Source organism: Etheostoma spectabile, chromosome 5 (assembly GCF_008692095.1).
Source record: "Etheostoma spectabile isolate EspeVRDwgs_2016 chromosome 5, UIUC_Espe_1.0, whole genome shotgun sequence".
In the NCBI taxonomy this organism is placed as follows: domain Eukaryota; kingdom Metazoa; phylum Chordata; class Actinopteri; order Perciformes; family Percidae; genus Etheostoma; species Etheostoma spectabile.
Window position 1 is genome coordinate 20365812 of NC_045737.1, and position 14622 is coordinate 20380433.

At 38.4% G+C, this 14622-nt stretch overlaps 2 protein-coding genes across 3 annotated transcripts in view; both read right to left on the bottom strand.

Moving 5' to 3' along the window:
- Positions 1 to 5489, bottom strand: part of ndufs4 (NADH:ubiquinone oxidoreductase subunit S4) — a 19699-nt gene extending 14210 nt beyond the window's left edge. The window contains exons 1-2 of the mRNA XM_032516278.1: positions 5257 to 5489; positions 2324 to 2402 (exon numbers count right to left, since the gene is read on the bottom strand). Coding sequence (XP_032372169.1) covers positions 2324 to 2402; positions 5257 to 5339 — 162 coding nt within the window. The 5' untranslated portion in view covers positions 5340 to 5489. The remainder of the gene's footprint in view (positions 1 to 2323; positions 2403 to 5256) is intronic.
- A 1034-nt stretch (positions 5490 to 6523) lies between these two features.
- Positions 6524 to 12664, bottom strand: fsta (follistatin a). 2 transcript variants are annotated; one of them, XM_032516030.1, is made up of 6 exons: positions 12451 to 12664; positions 11043 to 11240; positions 10609 to 10827; positions 10234 to 10458; positions 9437 to 9667; positions 6524 to 7517 (listed from the first exon to the last, which is right to left on the bottom strand). In XM_032516030.1, the coding sequence occupies exons 1-6, from the start codon at positions 12539 to 12541 to the stop codon at positions 7429 to 7431; spliced, it is 1053 nt and encodes a 350-aa protein (XP_032371921.1). In that variant the 5' UTR covers positions 12542 to 12664; the 3' UTR covers positions 6524 to 7428. The 2 variants fall into 2 exon arrangements, with proteins under 2 accessions (XP_032371921.1, XP_032371922.1); XM_032516031.1 differs by having other exon boundaries at positions 11049 to 11240; positions 12451 to 12663.
- Between the last annotated feature and the right edge of the window lie 1958 nt (positions 12665 to 14622).

Below are 14622 nucleotides of genomic sequence, written 5' to 3' on the forward strand. Positions count from 1 at the left end.
ATTTGTGCAACTGCAAAAACAGAATTTCCCTTTGGGGATCAATAAAGTATTTCTGATTCTGATTTCTGATTCTGATTAAAAAAGAACACATCAAACAAACTCCTCTTTCTCTAATGGGCAGCTCCGCTGAGGAAATGTCTGCACATGCTACAGAAAAGCGCATCCTTATTTACACTGTATTCCAACCAAGAAAACTGTCCATACCACTTTGAGGAGAAGCCATTGTGTGTCAGTAACTTTACAGTACATTGTCTGAAAGCCAGATAGCTAGCTGCTGAAGGCAGCCCTGAGCCTGTCGGAACCACAGCAATCAATTACATTCCAGAGGCTTCCTACTGATAACCTGGGTTTAGGCTCAGTGTTGTTCACATTGGAGCTAAAATACAACATACACTAGTGAGCTGGCGATACTTGACTACAACAGCAATACCCTCACGCTCACTATTGTATAGGTGCATAAAAGTTATTATGTGATTGTTGTGTGGCTGTAAACTTAAGAAAACATTACGGAAATCCAATACTTAAATCCATCAGGATACATTGAAAATTATTCTGTAATTAAAATAAAAACGGCACCTAGAGATTCCCAGCCTCATCTCCATTTTCCTCTATTCTTTGCTAATGGTCACTGTCTCTTGAGTAAATAGATATAATTTGTTGACATGTGCAGGTAAACTCAAATTCTATCTGTTGGTCCAAATAAACATATATCGTGTTGGTCCAATTATAAAACTTTTTTTTCCCCTGGAAATACGTCTGAAGAAGTGAGGTCGTCTTACCTTTGGGGTCTAGACTTTTTATGTTTATACACCCACAACAACAGATGTCGCAGCCAACACAAAACGAGTAAAACACGTGTTGCCCTCCTTACTGAAGTGAGTCACTGTCCCTCGCGGCTAGCTAGTGCCAGGGCATGAAACATGGAGAGACAGCGATCTCGAACAAAGTCTCAGCTGGACTCAGACCAGCTGATGGTTGTGCTGCGACTCAGCTGTTCAAGTCACATAGTAAGAGACATCACCTGTTTCAACAGCCAACTGAAAGGTCAGCTGGTAAAGTCAACTATAAACTATAGAAATTAAATGATCCATAATCCATTTCATTGTAATGTTACAAATTTACAAAGCTAGTCAAAATGGCAGAGTTTTAGATGGAGCCTCAACAACCACCCAAAAGCACGATAACGTTATATGAGTAAGCCAGATTGAGACTAGCGAGAGAGAGAGAGAGAGAGAGAGAGAGAGAGAGAGACAGAGAGACAGAGAGACAGAGAAAGACAGAGAGACAGAGAGTGTGCCCAGCGGAATTAGAACAAGGCAGTGAATCAGAGAAACAAAATTTGTTTTGCTGATTCATCACTAGAAGTGTAACTGTAGCAGGCATCTCACTATTATTAACATTATAGACATTAATATTTGGACGCAACAAATGAAATATCCAGCTACAAAAAAGCCTAAAAGTTGGAAGTTAGAACAAAAGTGCAATGATGCATTGTCATGGAGATGATACACAAAACATGCAGCAAATCCAGAGAAATATTAATGATGCCCACTACCACAGTTGAAGGCCTTATTTAAATATTGACCATTGATTTAAATGTGACACTTTCGTCTAAATACAAATACAGTAATTAAAAATCCCAAACCAAATGCAAAATATTACACAAGATTTATTTTATTTTTTTTGTTGAAAATGTTTTTGGGGATGGTTCAACTTCATGATCATTTTGTAGGCTGTAGCTTATAGTATTGTTAAAAAGAATTGCATTACACAGACGGGTGTTTTATAACATTTATATAGATGGGGGGAATATATATAAGAAAAAAAACCATAAAAACTGTACACTGTAATCTGATTGTGTATATTAGTATGTAACTGGTAGTTTTTGGTACTTATGTTGGTCCATCCTGCAAATGATGTTGATTGTTGAATTTAAATTAAAGCTGAACTGAATTTCAGGGCATCCGACAATGTCATATTAAACTAGTTTTTCACCTGAACTACATTTAGTAAACTGTTTAGTAGTTAGAGTAACTTCTTTAATAACTTAAAAAAAAAATTTTAATAACAAAATCAACATCAAAAGTTGGGAAGAGTGTGAAGAGAGGATAAATTGGAGCTGCGAGAATAAAAAAATAAAAAAACGATAACGTTTGCCATTACCTTCTTATTGTTACAAAAGCCTACTGTCTGATACAAACTCATTTTGGCAGCAGCTTAGGAGCGGAGGGTTTGTTACAATTTTTCCAGGAAGGTAATTGGAGGACAGTAGATCAGACAAACATCAATCTCTGTGTCACGTTGACCACAGAGGGATCCTTACCAATTTCTCATCAACGGTAATAAGTTGCGTGTCTTGTCCTGGTTTCCCTGCCAGCCTCGACGTTGATGTGCTTGTAGACCTGAAAACCATTAGATAGACATTACACGCAGAGCACAAACCGCCAAAGGCAGACAAGAAACAAAGAAGTAAATTACACAAACAAGTTGCACTCTGCAATTATTGACTATCTTAGAGAAAGCGGTGGGGTGAGGATACAGTGAAAAGGAAGAGACAAGACAAGGAGGGAATCCCCCCCCCCGCCACCTATTAGTTCTGTCTGGTGAATCTCTGGCAGACTCTCGCTCTCATCCTAATGACAGGACGTGCTTAATGTTGGCTGTGGTCAACTGTCAGGCAAGGACTGTGCAGCTCTTTGTGAATGTGCAGTCGTGTCCTGTCACAAAACGGCAATGTGCGGTCAAAGCTCAGTTAGGGAAGGGCAATTCCAGATAATGCCTTGATAATCACAATTTTACGATTTGAACATTAAGAATTACCACTACATAATCTCATATTTCAATTAAAACATGAAGAAAAAATTTAGAGCGGTGGTCTACTGCTTACATTTCATAGTTTTACAAATGAAATGCTTGGCGCTTTTGGCTGATTATAGGATGAAGTGTATCATTTTACAAGGTTACTTCATATTTTACAAAGCAACTGTTCAATGGTCAAAGAAGAATTGACTGATCAGTGATCAATCAATAATGAAAATAGTTTTTTTGTTGTATTATCCTTCAAATAGAGACCACGTGCGACAGTTTGTTAAAATATTTGCTATTGATATGCCTTACTTCACTAAATGCATTTTGTTTCAAAAGCCAACTGTCTCAGCCAACAAACTGTCTTATCAAATAAAGGCATCCATTTCTTGCCATCAGTATCTTTGAACTCATATTAAGGTCATGACAACCATTGGACAACACCACCTATCTTTTGGTTAAGCAATGCAATTAAACCTGGCATCTATTATTCAATTAGCCTAACTCATTTTGTGCAAGAAGAGGTCAATGCTTAACTACAAAAAGCTGAGGAGGCCATCACTTGTATTGTGTAAAGCAAAAGCCTCACAAGGTTTTATTTTGTGAGGCCAAACAAACCCTAAAAGTAACAAAAACTGTCTTAATACATGTCTTTCTGCAGCATGCACTACATCACACCTTGGTAAACTGAGTATGAAAAAGTGCCCTGCCTAAAAGTTCACTATTTAAGGAACCTCTGTACATGAAATGTTTAAAAAATATATATAACTTCTTATAATATAATACAATTAGTAATAATAATTCAACAGTGGCAGACAGGCTTATAATCCATGAAGGTACTAGCGGTCAAAAGATTGGGGTCACTTAGAAATTTCCATTCCATTCCATTATAGACAGAATACCAGCTGATCTGAGTGGGTGGCTGATCTTTGACGCAACATCTACATTGCCCATTATGAGCAACCATTCCTCCAATGTTCCAGAGGCACATTATGTTTACTAATCTGATATCATTTAAAAAAACTAACTAAGGAAACATTAGAGAACCCTTTTGCAATTATGTAAGCATATAATGTAATCTGAAAACTGCTGCCCTGGTTAAAAAAAAAACAATGCAACTGATCTCTGCTGGTATTCTGTCTATAATAGAGTGCAATGGAAATTTCTAAGTGACCCGAAAACTTTTAACCCGTAGCGTATATGTCAGCTGACACCAAAGGATCTGCCAGCCCCCATGCTTAGAGCTGAGATGTACTACAAAATAAAACATTGTTAATATTCTTGAATTGGTACCTTCATATAATATGGCATTTTGTGGCTAGTGTTATTGCTATTGGTGCTTTTGTCTCCAATATTTATAATAAATCTGTAATAAATCTAATCTAATAAATAATACATCTGTTTTGATATGATAGCCAAGCAATCACTGTTTATAACATTAAGCTTGTAAAATAAGTCAAATCAGATTAAAAAACATTATTTAACTGTCCTTGCTGCCAGGAAAACATAACATTGCTGTATCTAAGCAATTGTTTCCCAAGTCACATACAGTATCTACTGTCATATAGTTGTATCAAATGTTATAGGGTGTATTTCCTACTCCATAGCAACCCCAGATAACGCACATTCCTAGGTTGTACCTAAAAAAATGTAAAGACAAGTTGTTATTCTTGTCAACAACTCATTTACTGCAGCTGACTTGAGGGTGGTTTGCCTAACTTTTGATTAAATAACGTCTATTTTATATTAGATAGGACTTTTGGATTACTGTGGTTACATCTTTTAAGCAGCACAGGAAAAATCTGTACAGGAAACAAAGGCAAGTAACATTACTATGAACATATGCAATTTCAAGACGCATTTGCTGGAGCATTATTATTTGTGCAGTAGTGTGCTGTCATTTTAAGTGCACATTACACAATGAATAACGTAGAAAGGAACAAAATATACCCAGTAATGTTATATATTATATTATAGAAAACAAACTGTGACAAATAAATAAATGTATTATAGGAACACGCATTGTGACTAAACATAAGCGTTGACCGTGTCGTGTTATTTTGATGCTAATTGTTAGCTTCCTTGCAACCACCATTGAGCACCATACATTTGACTGTAAGGTAAGCTAGCTAGCTGTTGAGTTGAAGTTAACTGTAGTAAAACAGCCAGAGACATTGACCTTTCCAGTGAGGTCTGTTTTTTCAAATAAAATCCCTGTCTCGCTGAATATATTGGTTGTGGTATGCAGCACATGTGTGGAACACTGAGCAACGTTTAATTGCGTTAGCTAAATCTTAAACTGATTTCTAACAAGACCTAGCATTAACATTAGCTAGCTAGTTAGCTGGTTAGCCAAATGCTGTAAGGACACGGGATATCATTGACATCAGCTTACAGCCTAATCACGTCAAAGAATAAATATGGAAGCAAGAACAATGTATATGAAATTACCTGATAGGATTTAAGACCAATTTATAAGCTGCATTGATCACAGATAAACGCCCCAAACCGAGAAGTGACATTGAGGACGCCATGTTTGTTGTCAACAATGACGTACGGAGTCCGCGAAGGAACAAACAGTACGAGGAGCGGGTGACGAAGACAGCTGGCAAAGAGATGGAGGACTTACGCCAGCGGCTAAAATTACTTTACATGGATGCGTTACATACAGCGAGACATGTCCAGGCATATCTAGCCTCTATTTATGCCGCGGATGTTTGTTTCATATCGCAAATAACGATGGGGATGGTGTTAATGGAAAGAAGCTCAGCACGTCCAGAGGAATAACATTTGCTTCGTACTTCTACAAAGTTGTTTCCCTTCTTTTTATTATAGTCTTCCGTTTTGCCTTGTTAAGAGTATTTATTAGCCAACCTTTGAAACATGGTTGATTTTCAAAAGACATATGAGCCATATTCTTATTCCTGTTTCATTGGTTTTAATTGAGGTTTATTAAATGAAAGGGTTCTTCCATCTGCTTTTGTGACTAGGCCTAACTTATGAAATTTTAAATGCATATTCACAGTTTATGATATGATTTACTGTCTATTATTGAATGTACTAAACATTCTGTTATACAACATGCAAGGTCATTTGTGTAGGCTGTTCAATCAGGGTTTTTATTGGAACATACAAATAAAAATCCTTTACTAGTGCATATGTAATTTTCTGTAACACAATTTCTATATTTCATGATGATATCAATTGAGAAACTGTTAAAACCACCTAATTGTTAGCAATGTTTATTTGGGGCTCATCCCAATCAATGAAATACTTATCACAATGATGAGATGTTAACACATTCCCACAATACCCTAATACATCTATGTATAAAAGGACTGATTGCACAGTATAAATAGGATTTGTAAAATCTCTCATGGTAGATGCATGCAGCTTATCTCACAGTATACGGTATACAATCACATCGCTCAACCCATTACTGTTTGTACTGTAGTCTGAAAGTGTGATTTAGGTTAAACTTTTCCTTTGAAGTAAACACATGCATTGGCAGTTTGACATGATTAACTGTTTTGTTATTGATTTATAAATCAATAATGCAGCAGAATCATGAAAGGTATAAGGAAAAAAAAACTTTTATTGTTTCACTCTTCATATCTGTACAAATACCATCAAACTTTGTATGTACATATGACATTTACATAAAAAATACAAAACTATATATTCATAACAGAATTTTGTATTTCTCTTGTGATGTTTGAAAATAAAAATGCATTCTGAGAGAAAAAAAAGAAACAAAGTGATGAAGTCTGATATTGTCGAGAAACGCAGTACATTAGTCCTATTTTAGCTCTGCGAGAGCAATTTGAAGCACATTGGCAAGAAGACAGGACACGAATGTTAATGGCACATTGTTTCCAAAATAATCAAGTATCGTCCAAAAGTTATCTCTGCTCTAATGTGGTGAGACAAAATAAATGCTATAGAATGATGTCTAAAGTTGTCGTCTCTGTGTGGAAACAAATCTAAAGGGCTAAAATGAGTAACCAAAAAGTAAGAATAGAAAAACAAATGGCTCTTTTTTTCTCTTCTATTTCATCACTGCTGTGTTGCAACTTTTACAATGCTCTTTTGAAAAACCATTGAGATAATCCCTTTGGTCAGTTATTAGGAGTTGTAAACAAACCAGAAACACTTCTGTACATAAAATGATTGATATATTCCCAATAAATAAACACACAGCCTAAACATGCATTTACGTATGTGTGACATAAACATCTGTGATAGAGATTTGACAGAAACAAGCAGATTTTTACAGCGTAGGGAATGCAATTTACAGCTTGTGGAGGACTTATACTTACACGGTAACATGACAAATAAATAACACTGCTTCTCTTTGGACAAATATAGTTCTTCATGTTAAAAAAAGTAAAAGGGACAACAACAAAAAGGGGGGAAATGAGTGGTAACACAATATGTCATGGTAGATAGTAAGCCTGACATTGTAAATGTATAAATTATAAAACACAAAAAAGTATAAATAAACATCTAGCAGACTGAACTATATGTATACTTCCTTTTCTTTAAAAAATAAATAAGCATACACATAATGTACAGTATGGACATGATTCCATGCCCTAGGACTGTTCCCCTAGTGATGGGAGCCTATCCATCCAGTATAGAAGAATTATGGACAAAGGCCATGTAGTCTGAGTCCTCATCTTCCTCATCCTCCTCCTGGTCTTCTGTAATGGCTATATGAGAGAATATATAGTAGCTGTTGTATGAATATGGACCACAACAGCGAAGAATATCACTAAAATAAACTCACAGCAAAGCCACTGGCACACAGCCTCCCTTTTGTTTCTTATTTTGTGTGTGTAAATGTTTATGTTTGTGTGTATGCATCTGTGTGTGTGTGCATGTGTGCATATGTGTGTGTGTGTGTGTGTGTGTGTGTGTGTGTGTGTGTGTGTGTGTGATACTTGGCATAAATAGTCACTGTGGCATCCTCCTCAATTATGCAACTTCCATTTACAAGATCTAGCAAGTCAGGGCTGCAACAAGAGAATAAAATGGGATGATGGAACAGAAGGGTGCATTTAAGTTTTGCGGGGGCACAAGGTGGGTTAGGGGGGCTGGGTTGTGGGCATGAGGGCACTGGGGCTGAGGGCTGATTTTTCCAGTGGCTTGGGTCTCTTTTGGTCAGATTCCTGAAAGCAGACACACATAACACAGAAAAGTGCTCTTGTGTTCCTCGGATTTGTGAGTTTTCTGATTATTTTTTTCTGGCTCAAACATACAGGGAGGGAGGACTCTGTGTCACAGCCTGGCCTTAGCAAGCAGGTCAGAGATCATCAACACAGTTCTGAGGTATTTTCTTTTCTTTTTACAGAAGAGATTTACATCGGATACGTAGAAAAAAAAAAATCACACAAGCAAGAGCAAGAGTGATGATACAACAAAAAACACACAAAAAACAGACAGTCCCTCATTAATCCAAATAGATTTGTCATTTCTGATACATATTGTGGTAGACAACACATCCACTGGAAACAGAATGTACAATAAAATTTAGCTGGTAAATGGTAACTTTTTTCGAAGGATGAGATGAGATGACAAGTAGAGAGCGTGGTTCTACAAGCTTCTGATGCCTAACCTGCACACTGTAAAGTATCACATTTATATTTAGCTCATGAGGTGATCATAAAGTTGGTCCCCAGATTCCATTGCTTACCTTCGGCACATCCCATTAGGATACTGAGTCAGGTAAGAGAAACTAACAAGGAGACACTCTTCAACCGAGCAACTTGGAATGTAAATTTGATACTCCCTTGAGGCTATTGTTCAATTTGATAGTTTACCTCCAGATTTGTGAGAGCATGAATGGCTCACTCTGGTCTACAGTTAGTCAATGTTAAAACCCATTGTTGTTATCACTAACGTGGTACCAATATTACAATCACCTTATGCACATCATATGAGTATTTTCAAAAGTATTCTGTTCTTATTGACATGTTGGCAGTGTGGTGTATGTCACAAGAGGCAGTGCATTTTGAATTGATTGATTACAGCCAAAAGAAAAAAAAAGAAAATACAAAAAACAGACACACCATTACCATAAAATTAGCAATGTGACCATGGAATTTACAAGCTGTAAATATATAAACACTATCATAAAAATAAACCATTACTGGTTAAAAAAAACTGCATGAGATTTCAGGCAACCTGCTCCTGCATAAACGTAGACTTTAAATATCAAGATTGTTCCACTGCAAACAAAATTAGTCTCCTTTATTATTTGTGTTAGTTTAATGGAGTTAGCTTTTTCAAGACTCTTACATGGAGTCTGCTGATATATAGCTATGTTTTTTCATTCACCTCTCTTATTTTGTTTTGCAGAAAAATTGAAAATAAGTAAAAGTAAAAAAAAAAACAGCAAGAACACAAGAACAAAAGCCAGCGACAAAGACGTCATGCAAGTTCTTCTATTCCCAAGTCCTTTCTGCTTGCTTAAGCTGTGCTTGGTGGTGTGGCTGGGGTGGGAGTTTGGGGAAAGTTGGGATGGGGGGCACTTTCAGGGGAGGTTCTTGTTGGGAAAGCAACATGGAATATTGTCTTTTGCCTGGAGAGGGTGTTTTTTTTTCATATTTTGCTTTTATTATTTACTTACAGTTGCAAGATCCCGAGTGCTTGACTTCCAGCAGCACTCCCATTGAACAAGCAGCTTGCTTCATGGCACATTCACTGGAATATGTGGTGTTGTCGCTGGCACACACCGCTTCATCTGTCCTGCTCACCGGACAGGTCTCATCACACAGCGAGCAGCGTCCCCGGCTCATCCGAGCATCCCACAGACACTTTTTCCCTATGCTGCAATGGATGTCCTCACATGACTTGGCCTCTAATAGGAGAGAAGAAGAAGTTAGCACAGGGGAAATCTTTGATTACTTGGATTATCGTGAGTGTCTTTCAAGCAGGATCAGATGACTGCTGAGTTTTTTTGGAGAACTAAGCTAGGAATAAAAACTAAATCCTGTTTTTATAAGATTGGGGTGGGGAATGTAAAGTAATGTTTTAGTTTGCATTCAAGACTCAGATTGACTGCTTTCTGGATAAGAATCCATCTGACTCAAATATTAACTTGAAGCATGTCTTCACGGCCCCCAGCACTCTCCTGTTTGTTTCTCTTTCTCCCTCCCCCTCTATTTCCCTCTCTCCCATATGGGATAGTGCTGCCAACATCAGGAAATAATAAGATGTCTATCATTTCTTGAGCAAACACAAGCAACTACCAAACACACTCGCTCTCTAAGACCCCCTCCTCAATGGAATGTTGGCAAAACGAACAGTGAATTACTGCAGAGCTGGCCTGGATGAAATGCACTCAAACAATATTCAAAGTCAGTGGCTGAAGGCGCTTTCTGGGAGTAAGGTCTCGCACTCTCACGTGTCTAGTTGCTGACTTACTGATGCATTTTCCCTCATATGCCACTCCAATAGATCTGCCAAGAAGACACGTAGCTCTTCTCAGGTGACACGCACTGGCGTACATGATCCCGTCGTTTCCACACAGGTACTGCTCAGGCGAGGTCAGTTCGGGGCAAATCCGATTACACGTCACACAATATGCGTTATTTGTCTGGTCCACGACGCAAGTGGAGCTGCCTGGGCACAAGACGTCACGGCACGTTTCTGTCGAGACAAAGAAATTGGAAGATTTCGTGAGACATGACACGAAATAGAAGAACAATGAGAACACACAGCTGGATTCTTGGCACATGCACTTTAAGATATGCATAATCTCATAAGTGGGCGGAATATAAAAAAACAATATTTACTTACTCTTGCACTTTCCCTGGTACTGCACGTCCAGGTCTGGGTGGCCTTTACATTTAGCCTTCAGCAATGCGCATTCGTCTTTGTAGGTCTTCCCATCTGACCCGCACACCGGTCCTTTCCAGGTGATGTTGGAGCAGTCTGGTGCGCACACGCAGCGCGGCTTGCTTCTTCTGTTCATCTTGCATCTCTTTCCAGGACCACAGTCAACATTATCGCAGGTTTCTAAAATGAAAAAGTTCCTGTTAGGTGATGCTGGTGAGGATTTTGGCCCTGTGCGTAAACTTACTCAGATACATAGTACACAATATAGTTACTATATACTAAAGTACACACTAGTTTACGCACTTTTGTAGGCGTAAATCGGATCATCACGATGATTTACAACACGAAATGGCTGATAATGTGAATTATGAGAAAACCAAGGGAAATGAGTGCACCTCCACCTTTGCAAGGTATGCAATTGGGAGCTCCGCCATTGAAGATCATCCACCTAAAGAGCGTGCTGTTGGGGACGTCCTCCTCGGTCCAGGACGTCCCCAGTCTTCCACTCCGACAGCACTCCTCCCTGCTCATCCCGGGCATGTAGAGCACCTGGCACCTCCCGTTCTTCCCCTGCTGCAACCAGCAGTTCCCAGCTGTAAACAGGTAAACAAAAAAAAAGCTCAAACGTCGCATGTTTAATGTCTAAAACCGCTGACACAGACGCACTAGACACACACGCAGCCCGTATTATCCGAGACGCTCTCTCCCTCCCTTTCGACCTCCTGGCAGTATTTTGTCTTTTTGACCTTCTGTTTATTTACTTATTTATTTATTTATTTATTGCGAGACTTCCCATCACCTATCCCATCTGTGACTGACAGCCCTTACAATCCTGCCACAAACCAAGTAAGTAAGAACAATCTTTGGAGAGAGAGGGAGGGGGGGGGGGGGGGGGGGGGGGGGGGGGGGGGGTTGTCCTTTATTCCTATAGCCTTCTTGTCAGTGGACATGAAGTGAAGCGTCTAGACAGCGTTAAATAGCAGCCAATCTCCTTCAGAAAACCACGGTCATTAGCCAAACAAACCACCGTCACACCAACGCCTCAGAACAATATCCCAGACCCACCAGACTGTGCCTTGCTTATTAACTAACCAGTGTAAAGTTTTTTCCCCCCCAAACATATCCAGATATAAAGACAGAATAGTTTTCCTATTATTGTGGAACAAAAATATCATTTAAAGCGAGACAGACAATCATGACATGAAGTGTTCATGAACTGGTGTTTTTTCTTAGATTGAAGACTGATTTGAACTACAAGCTCCCGAATGAAATTATTGCAAATGTCTCCAGCTATATTCATCTGTCAGATCTAAAGATGTGAAATTGCGACCAAAAAAATCAATTTTTGCACACAATGCTGAGTGGATGTGTACGGAAAAGATATAGCCTTAAGGCTAAATAACACACCCATAAACTCACTGGGGATAATCTGAAGTTTGTTACAGGTTTGACATCATCGTGAGACACTAAACGTTCATACAAAAGTATCAGAATATGCAGGTATTATGGAAAGCTGGCGCTGCCAGCAGCACGGCGTTGCGGCTTTGCGCCAGGCGAGCGCTGCACAACTTGCCATATAGTCGCACTTTGAAGTGTCCCATATGGCACCTGTTTTATGGACGCTTTACGCAAGCACTGTCTGATGCAGAGAGAGTTTTATCAGCGGGGAAAAAAGCAAACTCACTTTGAAAAGTTTCTCTGTTGCAGCAAGTATCGGACACTCGGGCGCGTGTTGTGGCTGACAGCATGCTGAAGTTGCTCAAAAACGGAAAGAATAAAAGAAAACTGATGAAGAGAGCTTACCTTGAACTTTTTGATGTTCCATGAGGTGACAAAGCCATATGAACAAGAGAAAAAAGCCCGGGTGAAGGTGGTGTTTCAGCATCCTAAACATGATGGAGAGGCAAAGTGAGCTACGTATTTGACACAGGCAGCGCAAAAGTAATCTGCTTAAGGTGGCAGTGTTGAATAAGTGTCAGTCTGAGAATGCAGCCTCTCTTTTTAAATCTATAAGGGGTCTCGGGTTGACTGTCTCTGGTGGGCGGTCTCCTCTTCTGTGGGGGTGGGGAGACTTTTTTTTTTTTACCAAAGTTCTTTCAATCCTAATCAGGTGACATGGTTACAAGCAACTTTCTCTTGCCACAATAATCAAAGAATATAAAGATATGTCTGAATTTGTGCAAACACCACACTTCGGAATTATGCCGCTTTGCAGTAAAACAAAAGCAAAACACAGCAAATCAGGCAAAATATTTCAGCTGATATGAATTTGTGCATTGATGAGGAAGAAGAATATTATTATTATTATTTACTTTTAATGGTTTTCATTTTTTCATCATATTACATAAGTATGATGCCGACAGCTCAGTTTTACGCATGGCTAGGGGAATGCATAGTTAGAGCTATACAAAGAATATAAATAATAATAATAATAATAATAATAATAATAACAACAACAACAACAACAATAATAATATATAATAATAATAATAATAATAATAATAATAATAATAATAATAATAATAATAATAATAATAATAATAATAATAATGAAGGTCATGCTACTCATAAATCAAGGTCTTTATTATTGAACACAATCAAACAGGCCAACAGCCAAAATTCCTATCAGGACATACCATCAGTCTTTCAAAGTAAGGGTACTACTTGTTGGTAACTGATATATTTTCCACCAACTGCAGACAAACGTGTTAATCTTATGATGAGAGTTGCCTTTTGGAATATATCCGAGCCCAGACAATAATAGCATTCATATATGTAGTCCGCAGCCACACTGCTAATATTAGAACAGACAGTTGTTTGGGTTTCTCCCGGGTCAAGCTTTTAAATATAATCAAACCTGTTTCCGAAGAGGCTTCAGACAGAGGAGCAGGGTGTTGCATTTCATTGAATGAAAAAGACACATCACACTACACAGAAACACACACACACACACACACACACACACACACACACACACACACACACACACACACACACAGCTCTCCACTCACTGACGCACAGGCTGGACTCCGTCAGAAGTCCTTGCGCGACCTCTTCAGCAGAACTCTGGTTACAGCTCTCCAGAGCAAAGTGTCTGCTGTGGGAATCAGACACCAGAGAGTTCGTTATCTGTCGTCCAGGAAGAAGACACGGTAAACCTTATTTTGTTTTATTCAATATCATATAGGTGTCGTTGATCCACAAAATGAGAATACATGGAATAAAAACTGTACAATATTCCCATACATCCAGAGCTGTAATGGTTATTGTGGGCCTGGAAAGAGGTGCTAGATGGACAGAAGTGGGGCTTTACTGAAAACAGTATGGTTTATCAATTTATGTTTTTCAACCACCAATGTGATTCTAAACTATTACTATTTTACCTATTTTTTTGAGATTTGTGTTCTTGTCAGTGCATTTTTTCATTACAAACAGCCCTAGGCAATACCTTTAGTTTTATTAGGCCTACTGATGTTATTACAAATGATCATTAACACAAACAGAGGATTACTGTAGACGCCATTACTGAAACAGGAAACAAAGTGGTTTTACAATAAAAATGGCATTTACACAAAAACACATTATTTACAAATATAAAGATAATCAGACAGTCTGATGCATGTTGCCATCAAATTCTCCTGTTACATATTGTTCATTCAGACCACCCACCAAAGGGAGAATGTTTGATTTGCAGTATTATTTATGGCGTGTCCGTTTTTTTGTGATCCAGTGATTCAGACAGACAGCTGTGCGCAAGAAGAAGAAACAGAAGAGAAAGAAGATGCGTTAATCCTCAAATTACAGGACAGCTATCATATCACATATGACCTCAAACAGCAGTCAGTAGGCTCAAATTTAGGATGCGATATATTTTTTAAAGGTCTTAAAAACGCAGAATAGGATACTATTAACACATATTATCTTCAGTACTTATCAGCTTCTTCTTCCCTTCTTTCTTAGTAGCAAATTGAAGCC

Coding starts and splice junctions, on each gene's coding strand:
- fsta (XM_032516030.1), bottom strand. CDS start 12,541: ATGTTTAGGATGCTGAAACACCACCTTCACCCGGGCTTTTTTCTCTTG. Junction 11,241..12,450: donor GGAACATCAAAAAGTTCAAG/GTAAGCTCTCTT, acceptor ACCTGTTTACAG/CTGGGAACTGCTGGTTGCAG. Junction 7,518..9,436: donor GCACTCGGGATCTTGCAACT/GTAAGTAAATAA, acceptor TCTCTCATATAG/CCATTACAGAAGACCAGGAG.